Source organism: Copadichromis virginalis, linkage group LG14, assembly GCF_057382275.1.
Source record: "Copadichromis virginalis isolate Kocher_CV1m ecotype Utaka linkage group LG14, C_Virginalis_male_GT1.1, whole genome shotgun sequence".
Lineage (NCBI taxonomy): Eukaryota > Metazoa > Chordata > Actinopteri > Cichliformes > Cichlidae > Copadichromis > Copadichromis virginalis.
The window spans coordinates 37,709,089-37,728,183 of NC_140631.1; the positions used below are offsets into that span (position 1 = coordinate 37,709,089).

General features: G+C 39.0%; 1 protein-coding gene across 1 annotated transcript in view; it reads left to right on the forward strand.

Annotated features, from left to right (window-relative positions):
- Positions 1-19,095, forward strand: part of gpr4 (G protein-coupled receptor 4) — a 46,801-nt gene that overhangs the window by 22,958 nt on the left and 4,748 nt on the right. Inside the window, exons 2-3 of the mRNA XM_085430785.1 lie at positions 16,887-17,582; positions 18,764-19,028. Of these exons, the coding sequence (XP_085286911.1) occupies positions 17,448-17,582; positions 18,764-19,028 (400 nt within the window). The 5' untranslated portion in view covers positions 16,887-17,447. The remainder of the gene's footprint in view (positions 1-16,886; positions 17,583-18,763; positions 19,029-19,095) is intronic.

A 19,095-nucleotide genomic window follows, 5' to 3' on the forward strand; every position in this document is an offset into this window, starting at 1 on the left:
GAGTTGCAGCCCATTTGTAGAAGCATCACTGGAACAGAGCCAAATGGCACCTCTTTCAAAGCATGATTTAATGCGACAACAAAAGACAGTAACAGTTCCACAATGGATTGCTGTTGTATGTGTTTATTAGTGGGTAAAGTTTTCTTTTGCAGTAATGGCGCTTAAGGGAATTACAATAGGAAGCCATCCAGGCAGTGTAAAGTCCCATAAGCCCTGCAGGAAGACAATAAAATATTTCAGCCATCTGGAGGCTGCTGAGCCTGAATGAACAGTTACACTGTGGTTTCACCAACTGGAGCAGAACTCAACCACTGACACTATTTTCTATGAGCTTTTCTTTGTCTCTTTCTGTGGTTTTGGGCGTAATTTCTCACCTGTTTTTGCTGTGACCGTCAGATAAAGATATTACTAAATTTCACTTGAAAGATAAAGCAGCGAAAAAAATGATGAGCCAAATGATCAGTTTGTAAATAATCACGAAAACACAATTTATTTGTTAGTGTCCATGGACATTTTTTTCCTTTTTTTGTGACATTTAGCACGAGTTTGAAACATAGGAAGCACATTCCTGCAGCACGTATGTTGTGAAGACACTAAAGCAGGATGTGTAACTAAAGGACTTGTGGTCTCTCTAGAGTGGCCAGCTAAAGAGTCACAAATAACATGGGTGGAGGATTCATATCAAGGAATATGAAAAACAAACAAACAAATAACTCAGAAACACAAAACAGCAGATCAAAAGTTGTGTCCATTTCACAAATGACTAGGAATAGAAAAATCCAGAGATCCTTGAACTCAGCATGAGGTGGTCTCAGACTAGTTTCAAACAAACAGATCACTTTGTTTCTGGCGAGAATGCGACCCAACCTTGATCTGACACAACTACCATACGCAGCAAGTCTGAATTAAACACCTTCCTGTAAACAGGTATGCTTTGCATTCTCAGATGTGGCATAGCATAGACGTGCAGAGTACAGAGTAAAATTAATAAAATTGCCCAGACGTTGTCCAGCAGACCACAACACGGAAACTTCTTCTACTTCTTCTACTTTTTGTTGTTGCCTCCGCCTCAGACACATCTGGCCAACAAGCAAGCAGAATGTTCTCTCGTGGTTTGTAGTGACACTATGTGGTTAGCCTGAAGTTCACTGTGTGTGAAAGAAGCCACTGCCACAGAAAAAAAGCTACAAATTTACAAAGTCATCAACTGATGCAGCCCAGACGAAATGAACTACAGGTGTGAAAATACCCTTTAAATCTCAGGAAATTCATTGTGCGTTTACAGTTACAATGAAACTCGAGTCATTTGTAAGATGTCTCAGTTTGCTCTCATTCTCTTTCACCAGAAAGGTTATTTTCAGTGTCTGTGATTGTCTGGGTATTCTTTTTCCTCACTTGGTTTCTTTCCTCGCAGCTGAAACATCACACTGAGATGTGCATTCATTTTTTGAATGATCACATTCCACAGGGAGGGGCACATTTCTTGGCTCACTGAGCATTCATTTACATGTAATCTGTGTGCCAAACATAGACACACGATGTGAAACTCAGTATTTCCTGTTTGTGCACATAACATTTTGTTTCCTTTTCCTCTGTCTTTCTTGTCACTTGTAAATAAAACTCGGATGCTTTATTGTTTTCTGTCTATAACAGAGGCTTAAAAGAAAAAAACTTCTCCATTTTGCCTCTCAGTCATCATTTTTCCTCTTGCCGCTTGATCTTTTTCCATTTTATGCTTCCCTCTCCTTCATCTCTCTTCTCCTCACTCGTCTTTTCGCCTTTTTTCATTCTCCCATTTTCTTATTACATCCTGCATTTGCGTCTTCTGCTTTGATTAATCATTTTTAAGCAGTGACTTCCTGTTTGCCTTCCTCTTTCTATTTGGAGCAAATATCCGTTTTCTGCATTTTTATCTTTGCATTGTTTTTAATTGAATAACGTGCTTTATTCAGAATTGTTTGGTTCATCTGAAAAGATCAGTTACTTCAGAGGGTCTAAAGATTATTGTAAAAAAATATCCTGGTAGTTTCCTTTTGCTGGATAAAGTGTAACCTGTCTCAGTTCATTCACATTATCTGTCACTAAATATGGAAGGAAGTAAATGATGATTAAGAAACCTGCTGTGGTAATTCCATACTAGCCTTGTTTGCACCATATGAAAACATTTGTCTAATAGCTAGGACGTATTAAGATGGAGGAGAGCAGATCCATTCCCAAGTGACCACACGTTAAATGTTTTCTATCCAGAAAACTGGTACTACATAACCTGCATCTCTTAGCCAGCAATTCAGAGTGGCTTGTGCTTGGAGCCACTTTCCAATGAGCCAAAACAGTGATGCACACGTCCTGCACTGTTGTTTGTGCTGTATATTGTGTACGTTTTATAGTGCAGAGAGTGGTCACTGCAGGCAAAGTTGGACAGATTGAAAGTTTGACTGCTATGTGCTGCAATGACTGTCCGGATGGCCAGTAGAAATGAAACATCCAGCCCAAAGCAGCCACTGACAGCAACAAGGAGCAAAAGCTAATATGTGTTCATTATTTAACTATATATTAGGGGTGCAATGATACACAAAATTCACAGTTTGGTTCGATACTTTGGTGTTTGATATTTTTTCGATACAAAAAAATGTTCATGGCTTTTTAATTTGTCATTTATTAAAATTATAAATATATATTTTAACTCAAAAGTACAGTTTTTAAATTTAATGTTGCTGAAACAACAAAATAATTGAAAAAAATAAATCTATCTGATTGAGGAATCCCTCATCTTTGGAAAAGAGAGTTTATTACAGAGAAATGACTCTTTCCAAAATAAAAGCTATACTATACGCTTCTTCTGGGCTATATTCTCAGCAGCATATTAAACATATCAGGTCCCCATAAGGAGAATCCTGTGCTAACGACTGTCTAAATGACTCGGGTAAAGTTTGTAGCATGCGTGCTTGTTGTTTTTGTCTGCTTCCACTTGTCTTTGCACTAGGATGATGTCGGCGTAAATGTGCAGTCATATTCATTTTGTTCCCACTAGTGCTGTCAGTGTTAATCTCGTTAAAATGACGTTAACGCCATAACGCGCCAAATCTCCGTTAACAAGTTACCGCGGATCGCCCCGTGCGTGGGGCCGGACGGCACATCCGACATACTGTTTTACTTTTGTCCATGACGCGCTTACCATCAGGGTCATGCTTCACATGAAAACCAAGATAGTTCCAAAGGCCAGATCTGAATGAGGGTGGGGGAGGTTCAATTTGCCATGTTGCAACGAGCTTAGCTTCTGTCTTGCTAGCTTGTGCTGCGCTCAGTGGATCTACACTCGACAGTGCAGCCTAGGCGGAGTAGTCGAACGCAGATCCACTGAGCTCTCAACACAGACAGCATCGTCAGAAGAAAAGTTGATAAAATAAATTAAAAATATTGTATTGTTCGATACATATGCGTACCGAACCGAAAGCACTGTATCGAATGGTTCAATATCGATACATGTATTGTTGCACCCCTAATATATATATATATATATATATATATATATATATATATATATATATATATATATATATATATATATATATATATATATATATATATATATATATATATATATAACTCCATACCTAAATATTAAGAACAATCATATTAGGATAGGAATTTGTGTTGGTGTGTGGGATTGTAGCCTCACGTTTATATTTTGTTAACTGGCAACTATGAAACAATGCATTTCAGGTCATTTTACAAAGAAATGTGAAAGTAATTTAATAACTTTGTTATTAGTTAGTTCCCATGTCTATTGCCAGTCTGTGCAAATGTGAACAACTGTTCTGTGACGATATAACAGGGGACTCAACAAGTGGTTGTCAACTGTGGGTTTTCAATTATTTACAATTTCTATTATGTGGGTTACCAGTTATTTACAGTTAATTATCACAAATTGGCTGACCCCACACTCGACCCCTTTTTTTAAAAGACCACTTTGTTGCCACCGTCATGCAACAAAGTCCTTTTGAAGATGGCAACTAATTGTGAGTAGTCATAGATCTTCAAAGCGATCAAAGCAGTTACACTATTGCTGTGTTTCACGAACAAAATCCATTTCTCAATTTCTAAGCTTATGTTAATGCCAAGGTACTTGCCATATAAAAATTCCATGAATTTAATATGACTGAGTCTTTTTTTAAGATTCAGATTCCTTTATTGTCACACAGTTGATACATGACACATGCTGAACAAAAATGTACATAGAAAACAAGAAAATCATAATAATAACGGGACCATGTTTAAAAAGCCTGTAGTCCAACTGTCTGTTACACAGTAGTCGAATAAAATAAAAATAAAGATGGTATTGCGCATGTATAGAACATGAAAAAAATAAAAACAATATATGAAAAAGAAAATCATTTTCAGAGATTAGAGGAAACAGAGTCATAAGACTGTATCCATCTTTTCATGTAGCAAATAATTTGCTCAAATCAGAAACTCTAACTCATCATCCCTTTACTGCTTGACAAGATGTCTGCACTTCTCAAAAATATCTCTTCTCTTGAAGGCTGAACTCCAGCGTCCTACAAAAGGACAACAAATACACAAAAAGAAACCCAGGCAGTTCATCTTGACCCAGTCGCTGTGTCTGCACTAGCTGTCATGGCGCTGATAAGTCAAGATCTTCACAACAAACCTCCTCTGCTCTCTCTCCTCTCGTCCTGCTGTGCTTATTGTTGCGGGGTTCATGAGAGTGATGCCGGGACTTTCCCACCACACTTATGGGAGCTGACACTGAACTGTCCTCCCTTGTGTTTACAATTCATTATGACAATAAGACCCCTCTGGGACACCCGTCTCAAACTCAGACCCATGAGCTTGGAGATGCAGCCCAAGTGTCTTGTCTGATGCGGTTGGTAGTCCTGAGTGCTATAGCCTCGAATCTCATGAACAAAATGCCAACATGGAAGTCAGGTAGGTTTGCAAGATCAAAGAGGAAATATACAGAAAAGTGTTCCTGCAAGTAAACAAATTTGATTGGCAGCTCCATACATTTTAATGTCAAGCCAGTTTATTGTGTTCTGTTGCCTGGAGCTACTTCCATCAAAAGCCACAGAGATAATCACACATATCAAAAAGGACAGAGGCAGAAGATGACAGGCTATTTTCTAAGATAGGAACTACTCAGTAAATAGCTTTTAATAAATTGGAAGAAATGCAAAGCTTGAAAAAAATGATGCTATTGATTTTCATGCTGCCCTCGCAGCGTTTTCAGCAGAGCTAGACGTAAACCTACATGTCCTTGATCCCTGGTAAAGAACGCCAGGCTTTAAGCTAAATGACCACCTTCATTGGGGGCTCCATTGACGAGTATGTATATAGATGCATCAAGCTGGTTGTTTTTGTATTTTTGTTCCTTCTATTTGTCTCTGCTGTTTAAAATATAGGTAATGTGATTTATGAAAAATGCCATGAAGGCAGCAAGCTGAAATGCGATGGAACAAGTAATAGAGTTATTTTATATACTAGCAAATGTTTCTGGAGTTATAATCTTCAGACTATATCCAATCAGCTCTTAGCAAGTTTATTTGCATCATTTTTGGTAATAATCCTGTAAAAGCAAAGTTTCTGTAAATTAAAATAGAATGCAATGATTTGCAAATATTGTGAATCCATATGTTATATATAATAGAATATAGACCTTTTTTCACATGTCTGAACTGAGAAATTGCACCATTATAAGAAAAATATTAGCTCATTTTGAATTCAACAAAAGCAGGACTTTACAAAAAAGTTGGCATGGAGGAAGCAAAAGACTGGAAAAGTAAGCTGTCCCAAAAAGAAAGATTCAAAAACATTTGCAACTAATTTGGCGGATCAGCAACATGATTGGGCTTAAAAAGAAGTGCAGAGGTTCACCTGGAATTCTACAATTATACAAATTGTGGAAAAAATTCAAAGTAATGTTCTTCTACATAAACTATGACTATATTTGTGTTGTGAACACCATTAGTGTAACACAATGCAATTCAACAGAATCTTAGATTAACCATAGAACTGGACAAATCTCCTTCTTTAAACAGTTTCAATGAAGCATGAATATCTCCCTGAACGGGGACGTAACAATCAACAAGGATTGTTGGATCCATTGCAACACAATTCTGACTCCCAGTTGCAGCTGAGTGCAGAGTGCCCATTTACTACAATGCTTCAGGCAGTGTTTTAAACCTTTGGCTTTGTATGTAAAGGATCTCAATGATATGTTCACTGCAGCCACACAGTCAAGGCTGTAAGCGAGGAAGGCCCATCTGTCTGTCTGTCTGTCTGTCTGTCTCTCTCTCTCACCATTAAGAAAAACAGGACAAAGGTCCTGTGGGACTTTAAATTCCAGACAGACAAGCGGTTGTTGTTCTACCAACCAGATAAACTGGTTGTTGACAAGGAGCCGAAGACAGCAGTTGTGATAGATGTGGCAATTCCAGGAGGGTGTGTGTGTGTGTGTGTGTGTGTGTGTGTAGGTATGTGAGTGCGTGTGTGCGAGGATCTCTGGCTCTCTTCCACATTGTGTCTTTTGTCCCATCTTCCGCCCCCTCACCACCAACCAGTTGCAGTAGATTGGTGCCCCTCCCTGGTTCTGCAAGAGGTTTCTTCCTGTTAAAAGGGAGTTTTTCCTTCCTACTGTTACAAAGTGCTCGCTCAAAGGGGGCCATTAGATTGTCTCTGTCACTGTCGGGTCTTTATCTTAAAATAGAAAGTGCCTCGAGGTGACTGTTAACGTAGTTTAAAAATTTAAAAATATAAAAGAATGGAATTGAATTGTGTGGCCGTGTATGTCTTTGTGTGCTTGTGTGTCACCATGTGACATACCTGGACATACCTGGAGCTATACTGACTGAAACACCCTGACTCAGTCTGTTTATGTTGTAAGTGCAATTTAACATCAATCATTACTTATTTAACTCATATGATTAACTGAATAAAAATAGCAGCAGATAAAACTCCAATTACTGGTGATAGACTCTGCTCAAATTTCATTGGACGGACTGATACAATCAGTGAGGCATCCTGCCAGTAATGTAATAGATATTGTCCGGACTTACTCCATGTCTATAAACACTGGCTGTGTAGCCAATACAATAGCAGCAGCTGCAGGACGCCAGCATTGTTTACACCAGAGCTGGTCACTGCTATGCTCTCGGATGTGGTTTGGTGTTTTGTTTCGTTTTTTGGTGTGTGCGTGTTTTAATTAATGCAAATTAAAATCAATAAAGCTACAAGTGTAAGACACACATAATTTAGTATTAGAAGTAGACGCTGTAGGATATATGTCACTACATGATAGACAGGATGTTTAAATATGTTTTGTGGAAAAAATATAAACTCAGTATTCTTTCCTTACATGAGCCTAATTACACCCAGCCTTTCAGTTCATGGTAAGCTAAGTAAGATAAGTTAATGTTGCCCTGCTAATAGTCATTACAAAACTGTCACTCGGTAAAGAGGTGGTTTAAAGTTTGGGAAGGAGGGGCTTTATTTCAATCTTCACAGTTCAGAATAAAAATATGGGTTTTAATGTATTTGGAAATTCAAATGGGTACCAGCCTTCCTCAAGTTTAACACAAGTTAAAACAAGTAATGAGAAAGTGGCCACTTTCATGAGTAATCACATATAAGTTTTTACTATTTCTTTTCCATATGGGGGTGCTTAAAGAATGGAGAACACAAACTTTGTCAAAATCTTACGTACCACTGCTGTCACTGCGTTACAATACTATATAGAGTAAAGGTTTCTGCGTAGGATGGAAATGTGATGCTTTAGGAGTGGCTCATACAATCTAGTCTTTGTTTTTGTACAAAGCTTCTTGCAGTTCCCACTAGACCTTTAAAGTCCCCCTCAAATGTTCCCAAGATCTTGTTCTTTTATCCTTTAAAAAAATGCCTGAGAAGAATGAACTTCCTGTCTGAGTACCAGTGGAATAACATTTTCAATGATAAGTCTTCCCTGCTCGTGTAGGAATACTGCCATAGCAGGTAAGCCGTTTCAGTATCTTTGTACGAGATAAATGTCAGGTAAGCTTAGCGGTTGTTTGAATTGACAGGACCTGACAAAAAATGGAAGATAACCCCAAATGATGTAAGTGAGAATAATACAATTCAACATATTTAAAATATATTACAAGGGATGAGTGAGGAAGCCAGAAGGAGAATGGGCATTGTGCCTACTTATGATGTGATTTAGATGGTCCGGGGACACTTGTATGTGACAAGTGACAACCTTCATTTTTTTTCAAATGATAATTTAAACATAACAGATAATTATAAATATAAAATGTAAAAAATAAATATAAAAAATGTCTGTACTGTACATGTTATAATAGTTGGTGGTGGGGTTGGGGTCTGTGTCCTCTCGTTTGATTCAGGAACTGTAATTTCTTGAAATTTCATAATCCTGGACGCTAAAAATCTACAAGGAATGAGAGTCGTCTCTAATATTTACAGAATTATCTCATTGTTTTTGTTAAATTCTACCAGTTCCATAAACAGTTGAGCTCATCTTTCGTGGCGTTATCACGTTGAAGTGATAATACAGTGAGCATTTTACTCGCAGTTAATGGGAAATACTAATAAATACAGTTTAACATCATCTGTGTCCCACAGAGCAGCGTGCAGACACACCATCAACAAGCTGCCCACACAACAGTGTAAGAATGTCTAAAATAAGAGTGACGATATTGAACTTGCTGAACTCTAGCTCTTCTAAAACTATCAAAAATGTTATAAATGTTGGGAAGTTGATGTCAGAAACATGGGAACATGGGTGGGCCTAAACCGAGAACAAGGGGCCACGGTGACTCTGCTGTCATCAGGTGTCCGGTTCTCTGTCACCACTTGGCTGCAGCCCAAGTTCTTTTCTTGTCGTTATTATTTGTCATTGAGCTCGAGTTTTTGAAAAGCCAGGGTGAGTGAAAGTATTTGGCAAATGCACCGTGAAATAAGAATTTTAGAGGGTGGTAAATCCAATTTCACCAAACAGTTAACTTCATTATCATAGATTGTAGCTGTGCTGTCAGTTTGTTAACAGTAACAACTGCAGCTTATGTCTGAGTCTTTCATGTAAAGTTCGCTTGAGAAATAATTAAGCAGTAAGCCATTAGAAATATTGACTGTGATTATCCTGAGTGCACGCGTTTCTCAGCAGTTCTGACTCTGTTGTTCACTAAGATGCTCTGGGATGTCTAGTGGTTAATTTCCTACTTCTCTCTCCATTTCCACTACATAACACGTCTCCAAAATAATACAAAGGGAGCTGTGGATTCTACCTGTTTTGTTTTTAATAACCAGTAAACTGAGTGTAAGTGTTCACCTAAATGTTATTCAGTATTCTTTAAGTTTGTTTTTATATTTAAAGACTTTATCATGGCTTCCTTCTTTCCTCAGCTAAACTAGACTGTTGAGATCATCACTGACACGTTCAGCGTGTCCAGTAATGATGATGAACCATCTGACTTTGTTTTATTTCATTTTATTGCCAAAACTGCAATTTGGCACATAACAAGGCTGCACTTCCACTGAACAAGTTAGCTGTGACTCCTGGCAACTCGTATCGTAATCGGATGTATTTATAACCCGACAGTGTGTACAGTAAAGACGGCATTTTTCACTCTGGTTTAAGAACAAGAAAACAAAGAAGGTGTGACAGCACGCTGATGCTGACCTTCACATATCACCGATACTGATGAGGGTTTGTGAAGAAGCTGAAAATAAAACACAGCTTTAAAGTATTATTCATATGAACTGTGCTAATAAGCTGGTGTAACACAAATTTAGCCTCCCCTGTGAACTCAGGGTGCTCGGTTTTTAACAAAATGAACAGGCCTCACAGGAAAACTGCTTGTACCTGCGGAAGATTGCCATTGTGTGGTTTAGATGATTTTTTATGAGCGTTTGTGTATGCATATGCGTGCATGCTTGTGTCCTGGAAGAGGCCAAGTTGTTTTGTGAAGTGTGCAAGGTGTTTCAGCACGGCTGATAGTGTTGCGTTACTGTCTTCCTGTTTCCGCTGTTTGACTGTCAACAGGAATGTTTGGCAAACAGCCACCTAGTGCCTCAGTACTGACCCACACACACACACTTTACATTCATCTTTTACATTCCTCCTAATCTAACACTATAACTCAGATCTACTTTGCATGCTTAAAGCAAAAACCTGTATAATTGCAGTTCATTGTGGAAACAATTGTATGCATCCAGATTTCTTTTGCATAGCAGGATAATGATATTTTGTTACCACCGGTTATGATACACTTGGCAATGAGGCTTTGTTTTAACATTTTCAACTTGTTTCCAGATCTCAGATCTATTCTTAACAGCACTTTTACAAGTGAGAAGCAGAGCTCACATTCCAAAATCATCTTTGTTCTCAAGGTTAGATTTACAGTTCAGACAAAGTCACACACACGTGACTCCGACCTTTTCTCAGACACAGGTCAGGATCTTGATGCTCCACTGTCTCGTATTACGGCGCAGACACTAGACTAAAGAAAGAATAAATAAAGGGTTATATTACTGCTGCTAACCATGGTGGAACAGTGGTTAGGACGATTGCCTCACAGCAAGAAGGACCCGAGTTCAATTCTTCTATCTGACTTATTTATAAGCCACTGTTCTCCCCGTGTTTGGGTCGATTCTCTCCGAGCACTCTGGCTTCCTCCCACAGTCCAAAGACATGCAGTTAGTGGGGTTAGGTTAATTGGAATCTAAGCTGCCCGGAGGTGTGAATGTGAGTGTGAATAGATGTCTGTCTCTATGTGTTGTCCCTGTGACAGACTGGCGACCTGTCCAGGCTGTACACTGCCTCTCGCCCTGTGGTAGCTGGGAAATGCTCCAACCCCCACGCATCCCTGAATTGGAAGAGAATGGATGGATAGATGAACTATTAACTAACCTAGACTTATCTTAAAGGCATGTTTTGCTCACCACACTTCATGCTTTGGAGCACAAATACAGATTTATAACCAACTTTTTTAAGTTTCCTGTTTAGGCTGAGATTAATGGGGGGGGGGGGGGTTCTGTTATGCAAAGATGAAAGTGTTTTAAAGATTTTCTGAAAAAATGACTTTGTGGCCATATTCTTTCTTTAATATGTTTACAAACCAAAATACAGAACAACCGATGGTCACATAAATATCAGTGTTAAGAAATACATACATACACCTTACCAGTAAAATAGCTACTGTAATATGAGATTATAAACACTGAACAACTGTATAAACATCATAGAAAATGAAATTAGACTGAAACGGATATTGAGGATTATAAAGAGAATTTGCTATTTTGTACATCTGAATGTATAATCAATATTACTGTATCATATCTAATGCACTCAGAATATCTTATAACAAAAGTAGCGTACTACAGGTTTTGCTGATGAGCTCACTATGTAGTCTTCTAACATAGAACATCCTACATAAGCAGTAGGAACATATTAATATATTATCTTATTAAGTGGTGACAAAGTACACTGATCACATGACTTCAACTCGCTGCTACTGACTTTATAATGATGTAAAAAGCTTTGACTTGTATGGGTGCGCTAAAGTATGAAAATAAAGTATGTTACATTTCATGTTATCCTGCTGAATGTTGCTTTGTGACATATTAAGAGTTGGTTACCTAGAGAAAAACCACAAACGCCAGAGGTGGCTACAACACAGGTGCACAATGAGAGGCACTTTGATTCGTTGCAGCATGTGGGGATGTGTCGTGGGGACTTAAATCTGTTTACTAAGGCACATTATGGGGACTTTTCTCCTTTATGGGGATAAAAAGCAAATCCTCATAAAGAGAAACAATAATATTTAAGCTGTAGACATGCTGAGGTTAGACTGAGGTTACATTTGGAGGGAAAATTAGTTTAGGCAATGACTAATTAAGGCGAAGGTTTGGAGTTAGTATCCTTGAAATGATTGAAAATCACAGTAATGTCCTTGTAAGTCTTGGGAACACGACATTGTAATTGTGCTGCTGCCAGTGCTGCCTTGACCTAATCTCCTCTGGCAGCAGATCAGACACTGCTGTGTTTTACTCTACTGCCCCAAACAGGTCGAAAGAGGCCTTCATTGTTCATACATGCACACACATTTCTAATTCCTTATTACTAATAAACCTGTTGAGCCTGTGGCCTCAAATCTTCTTTCACATAACATCTCTGCATAACTGTACCTTATGCAATATTTTTTCATAGGAATGTTAGGCGTTTTTAAAAATAAGTTTTTTTTTAATACAACTGGGACTGCACAGAGAGCCTAACAGCAGGGAAGAAAAAGAAAGAAAGGGAAAATAAAGATGCTATCTGGATGAAAGAAAGCTGTATTTCTAGACCATGTGTAAAACTGAAATGAGAATTTATTAAAACTACAAAAAACTTTTGTTTGTTTTATTATTTATTTATCTCTACATTAACAGAAGCTACAAACAACTCACCCTCCCTCTGGTAATGACATCAAAGAATTTGTCTGAGAGGTATTTTTTTCAGTTTCTATATTTGCCAGCACTTATCATATCTATTTAAATGTGCACTGAACAGATAAACAGACACAGTGAGGTGAAGCTTCTTCCTAATCTGCAGATTTACATTTTAATAGGAATCCAAGTTTGGATGTTTATAAAAGCGACAGCGCCACACTTGGAAGGCTTTTGTTTAAGTTAAACAAGCCCATGTAAACTGGGAGCTCAGCCTTTACACTTAACTCCTATTCGAGTTATTGTTGCTTAACTATCAGCGCAGAGCAGTTATTTTCTGACCATTATTTTCTGACCTCTGGCATCAACACAGCATTCTTGCCCAGAAAACCACCGCTCACTGAATATTTTCCCCCTTTTCAGGCCAATCTCTGTAAATCCTACAGATGATCCCAGTGGCAAATCCCAGTAGATCAGCATTTTCTGAACCCTGTCTGACACTGGCAACCATGCCATCTTCAATGGGATTTTTGTGCAATTCATTGCTCACAATTTGTTGCATCCATTGCACAAGACGAGTGAAGAAAAGAGTGTAGGCAGGGTGGAGATAAGTGTCAGGGGTGATTTGTGACAGAAGGATCAGAAGGAGTGCTCGGGTTGAGTGGCTTGGAGACAAAGTTAGAGATTCGAGGTTGAAATGGAGGGAGGGATAGTGGATATACTGAAGGAAGGATGTTGAAGATGGAACTGAGAAGGTGGAAAACAGGAAGACCTCACAGAGGTTCATGGATGTAATGAAGGAGGACATGTAGAAGTTGCTAGGGGTACTGTGAAAGAAGATGTTAGATGTACGCATCCCCTTTCTTCATTGCAACAACATGGAATATATTTCTTGTGTTGTAAGAGACCATCTCATCGGACCTCTATTGTACTTGGGAACAACGTCAGCGTTGCCCTTTTACATAGTCCGGCTTCTGCCCTCATACTGCAATCAGCTTTGAGCAAGGAGATAACGCCACTGTTTCAACTGCGTTTGCTGGGCAACCATTGCACCACTGTGTTGCCTCCACACTTGCATGCTATCAGTTTTTTAATCACATTGGTCGCTGATTGTGCAAGGTTTTTAAATGTTATCACCAAATGTGTATTAGTGAAACACTGTGAAAGTTGAATCATGCATCCCACATTTTGTGAACATTGCAAACAAAGAGGGACTCGCTCATTAAAACCATCCACGCACTATTAACGTTCAGGACCTATTCGAACATTTATGTTGACACTGTAAATTATGACATGAGCAGCAGCAATAGGACAATTAACTAGTTCAAAATCTTAAATCTAAAAGAATAAAACAGTGTTTGTCAATACGCTCTGTTGGTTAATGCAACATGTTCACAGTGACTGGAGATGAGTGTTGACTTTGCATCAGAAAGAAGAACTTCTGACTGCTGACAGGTGGCTTAAATGTGTGCATACATTTCTCAGAAAGCACATGCATGTGCATCACTCACATGGAAATGAAGCATGATAAATATCTGCAGCTGATATTACAAACCATAGTTGTGGTGACTGAGTGGAGAAAGATAACAGAACGGAGACGTGCTGGAAAATAAGCCCATGTCACTCTGGTTTATTTTACTTCTGTAAATAAGGACTGACAGCATGTCCGTGAGCAAGACTTGATCCTCCAGTTACTCCACTGTGGCTGCTGGACAGTCTTTATGTTACATTAACTTAGTTTCTTACCCTTTGATTCCATAGTTTGATTTGAGTACTAACCCTGCGCTCTGTGATGGGAGTTTAAGACGTGAAGGTTTTGTCACTGACATGTGGCTCTGCTGTTATCTAATGAGGAAGTGAAGTCTTTCATCTGTGCTCAGTGGGGACAGATGTGATCACAGTCCTTTGATTGTCGAGTGCTGTGAACTCAGCTGTGAAAGAGAGTCTTCAAGACAACGGCTCAGTGGGATCGCATCTAAACTGTCTTTCATATTATAAATATTCATCTTCAGGAATGCAAGGTAAAAAGTCTTTTAGTGTTGATGTTTTCTTTCTTCTTCATTTACACTTTTGCATTTCTTCTTGACTTTTTTCTTTTCTTTTTTGCACCCCCCAAACCTCTTCGTTTGTATTTCCTTCCTTTCTCGTCTTGCTTCTTTCCTCCTCATGTTTCTTTCCATTTATTGAAAATAAAAAAAAACCCTCCCAGCTGGACAGGAGAGTCTTAGAGATTCTTTATTTATAATTAGACATCTAATATAATCACTGCAGGGCTTTGCTCTTCTATTGTAAGCCTGACACAATAGAATTTTAATAATTATCCAATACAGGTGTCCATTCCTATTCCCAGGGTGTCAAATATTGCCATTTTGTCACAGATACTGTATCTCACAGATATGCACAAGATGCCCTTCGGCACTGTTGCTGTAGGAGAAGTGTCATAGTGTTTCATCGAGACCCTTTGAGGTTAGATTTTAACACACCGGGAAATCTCAACAGTTTATAAAGTGCAATATATTTTCCTATCACTAGCTAAGAAGGTGAAAGGAAACAGCAATTAAAAGTCAAACTAACAGAACAAAGGGAGGCTCTCAAACAGGATGTTCTTCTAGTTGACAGTCTGGTAATTTATGCCACTTCCACCTTTCCTGCCTCCGTATGTCACTCGAGTGTTTGCTTTCTGGAATAGTACCATCACATCACCTTGTACATATTTCCGTGACACCAGCAGCTTCTGACCAAATGGTGCAATTTGCCAAAGAACGTAAAAACGGAATTACCTACGGAGGCCACAAAAGGTCACACATTTAGCTAATGCAAATGCTCAAAGTACAGTGGGTGTGCTCACAGCTACTGAGGAATGAACCAAAAAATGTGTTGCATAACTGGCACATCATCTCCTCTTCCTGTATCACCTATAGCTCATTTCCTTAAAATGCCAAGCTTTGTCTTTCACCGGGGTTACAGGGGTTAGTTTCTCTCTTATGGAATTAACAAAAATAGTAGAAAATATTAAAAACGAGCAGAAACATGAAACATTCATCTATCAGCTGACACACCTTTGACATTTTAGAACATAAAAAATGACAATTTACCACAAGAGTGATGAGTAATTATCTCTGCAACGAACGTGTGTGTTTGACAACAGATTAGGGCAGAGCTGTGGCCCAGTTGTGGTCACCTTATCAAAATCAATGTTTCCTAAACATAGCTTTTTTTAATCGTGTCACTGTGGAAATGTCCTAGCATAGCACTCTCCTGTGTTTGTATATATGACAGTAGCTGTCAGCTCAGTCCAGAATCATTGATCACTGAACTGGCATCTCTGAGGCCTCTTCCTGGATTTGCAACCGGGAAGTAAGCTCACTTGTTCAGCATGTCTGCCAGTTGCAGTCTCCCCTAATTATGAAGTATGGCATCATTTTTCAACACTGCTACCTCAGTAATGTTGAGGGATTTTTCAGCTGAAGTTCTGCGGTCTGGTCTCTTTCAGTACTGACTAATAGATTTCCATAAAATTTTCTGCGTATTTCCCCAAGTAAGAGTTTTGCACCAAACATTGAATTTGCATCCTTTGGATCCTTTGGAGCAGTGTGGTTCATAATGTTCAAAAATATATTTGATTAAAAAAATACATCAAAGTTATCCAATACGTGAAATATAGAAATTAAAGAGGTAATCAGCTTCTCGTCCTGCTCCTTCTGTCATTGTATGTGTTTGGGTGAAAATTCTGTCTCTCTCTGACTTTATTTTTGCATGTTATGCAAAAGCTTTGTGATTTACGGTTTGTCAGCATGTGCTGTGTTATTGTGCTGGGTAGTAGAGATTGACTGTTTCACATGCTTTGTCTTTTCTTGCACACACTTTTCTGAATGTTTGGAGCAGCAAAATTCAATATATTAGTAGACAAGTGCTTGTTGTGTTATATGAAGGGTGTGTTCATTCCACGCAGTTTTGAGTGGTCTGTTTTCACCAGGAGAAGGATCCCATTCAGTTCAAATATCCAAAGCAAATACCTGAAAATGCTTGTTGGAGTTTTCAGTTATTGCACATTAAAAATCTATGTAAAAGGCAAATAGATGCAAGACAAGACAGAATAAACTGTCTTTTGACCAGTACAACTCTGGGGAATGTAAATTTCTGCAAAATTATTTTAAATATTTTAAGTTTTAGTCACAGTTATTCCAAATTCATGCTTTCCCAAAATCCCCCAAATACCAAAACTGTCATCAAAATAGATATAAATGGTCCAAAAGATAAGACAGTAGTGTAAGATGTACCACTTGTTTAAATGGCCTTGGATAAATGTTGGATAAATAGACCCCTATAAGTTTTTTTTATATAGTTCTGTTTCAGTATTTATATTATTATGCAAAAACAAATAAAAAAAAACATTTTCTAATTACAAATTATCTTAACTTATTGCTCTCTCTTTCTCTTTCTTGCAGATTTTCAGAACTTGCGAATAAACAGGTCCAGTCCACCGAAGCTGTGTAAAGTCATTCCTGCCTCACCGGCAGCATCTCTGAGGGGTTTTGTGTGTCATCAGGACCTTGAGACACAACGGCACACACAAAGTGATGCTCAGGCTCATCGCTCTCACGGTAGACCTGGCAGACCTCTAATCTCTAAAAGATTGATGAGGTCTTCTCCAGGCTCAGGAAGCCTGGCATGGCACTGATAAGGCAGCTTTCATTTCACCACATCATATAGCTCACTCCTTCCCTTCTTCACCTCTTATACTGGAGGACAAAGGCCGGCCTGGAAGCGTGAAAGAGGATTATAACATGTCAAGTCAAGAGGACAGTGGTTTAAGAATAGGAGAGATTCCCTGGAAATAACACGTATGTTTTCCTCCATTGCCTCGTGTGGGACTGCTGAGCAGGACGTCAGAGTCATCATGTCACTGTCAAACTGCTGGAGCTGGAACATAGTGAAACTACAGAAGGGGAAAATGCAAAGCTGAGAGTAGCTGAACACACTTCGCACACCTGCAGATAGTCTGATACATGACAATGTGCAACATCACCTTCTGTAATGTGGATAGTAAGGTGGACCAGTTCTTTCAGCCCACACTCTACATCATAGTCATCGTTCTTGGGCTGCCGACTAACTGCATGGCCCTGTGGGCCGCCTACATGCAGGTGAGAGACACATACCCACAGTTTTCCACCTCCAATGGCCTCAAATGTATCAGACTATCAGACAGTGGTTTCCAAATTGGGGTTAGAACCTGCCACTTTGATTTCACGAGACATTTTGGGAACAAATAGGTCTTATTTTGGGTCTTTTTTGTCTTCCAAGGAAATCTCCCTGCTAATCTTTCTGTTTATTCCCAAAGTGCATAGTAAAACAATCCAAGTGTTCATCCACTTTAGATGTCTGGCATACGTATAAGTCATTCAAATATCTTTTTTTTTTTCTAGCCATAGTTCTTGGATTATGACAAATCCAGTAAGAAGAATCATCACAAAATCAAACTCTGGTGGTTTCTGGGGTTCCCTTTGTAGAAATCCAGAAACATTCCTATGACTGCACTAAAAACAAAACAGTTCACAAAAAGCAACACAGCACTGAGTGTAACTAAGGGTAACACACAATTGTGGTTAATGACGCTTGTCAATTACGTCGCATGTTCAACGTTGCCTGCCAGATACGGTCAAAAGAGCCTTTGGGATATTTTCTCACCAGCATCAAACTTGTACTGCGTTTCCCACAGACTGTCAGTTTGCTTTGGCAGCAAGAGGAAGGATTGTTAATGACTTTTATTCATAAAGCTCAGCAACTCGTGTTTTTCAGAAAGAGCCATCATTAAAGTAAGCAACATTTCATGTTACATTATTTGTCTTTCATGTCAGCATCAGGGCACATTTTTACGGTTCAGATGACCATAGGAGTGCTGGGTCAGGTGCATTATGGTCATTGTTGCTACCACGCTTTGCAGCATTAACCAGATCACCGGCTTCAATAATGATAGTACTCAAACTGAATACCAGTTATACCTAAATACTTTGTATATGCAGTAATTCAGTGTTCAGCCAAAAACATTTTCTAAGGCATGTGTAAGCCAGACGTTCATTGCACAACACTAAAGGTAACAAAGGGCAAATATTCAGACCAAACACAATCAGCCTTTCAAATCTCCTGTGTTTTGACTTCCAGGAATCCAAATCATTTGCAGCTGAGGCAAATATGCATCGCACCTTGTTTGCATTCTCTGATCTGTTGGAGAGATTGCATGCAATGGATAGCTGGCTCACCAATTTTAAGCAAACATGTTAGTCTTGTTCAGATTTGAATCTTCACCTTCTCCCCTTTGCACCAGGTACGCCAACGCAATGAGCTTGGCATCTACCTGATTAACCTGTCGGTGGCTGACCTCCTCTACATTGCCACTCTTCCTCTTTGGATCGACTATTTCCTTCATCACGATAACTGGATCCACGGTCAGGAGAGCTGCAAGCTATTTGGCTTCATCTTCTATACTAATATCTATGTCAGCATCGCGTTCCTGTGCTGCATATCACTGGACAGGTACCTGGCTGTGGCATACCCTCTGCGCTTTGTGAAAGTTCGACGAATCAAAACAGGTTTGTATGCAACATAAACTTGATCCCTGTGAAGGGAAGAATCTAAAAACATGTTGCACTAAGAAAA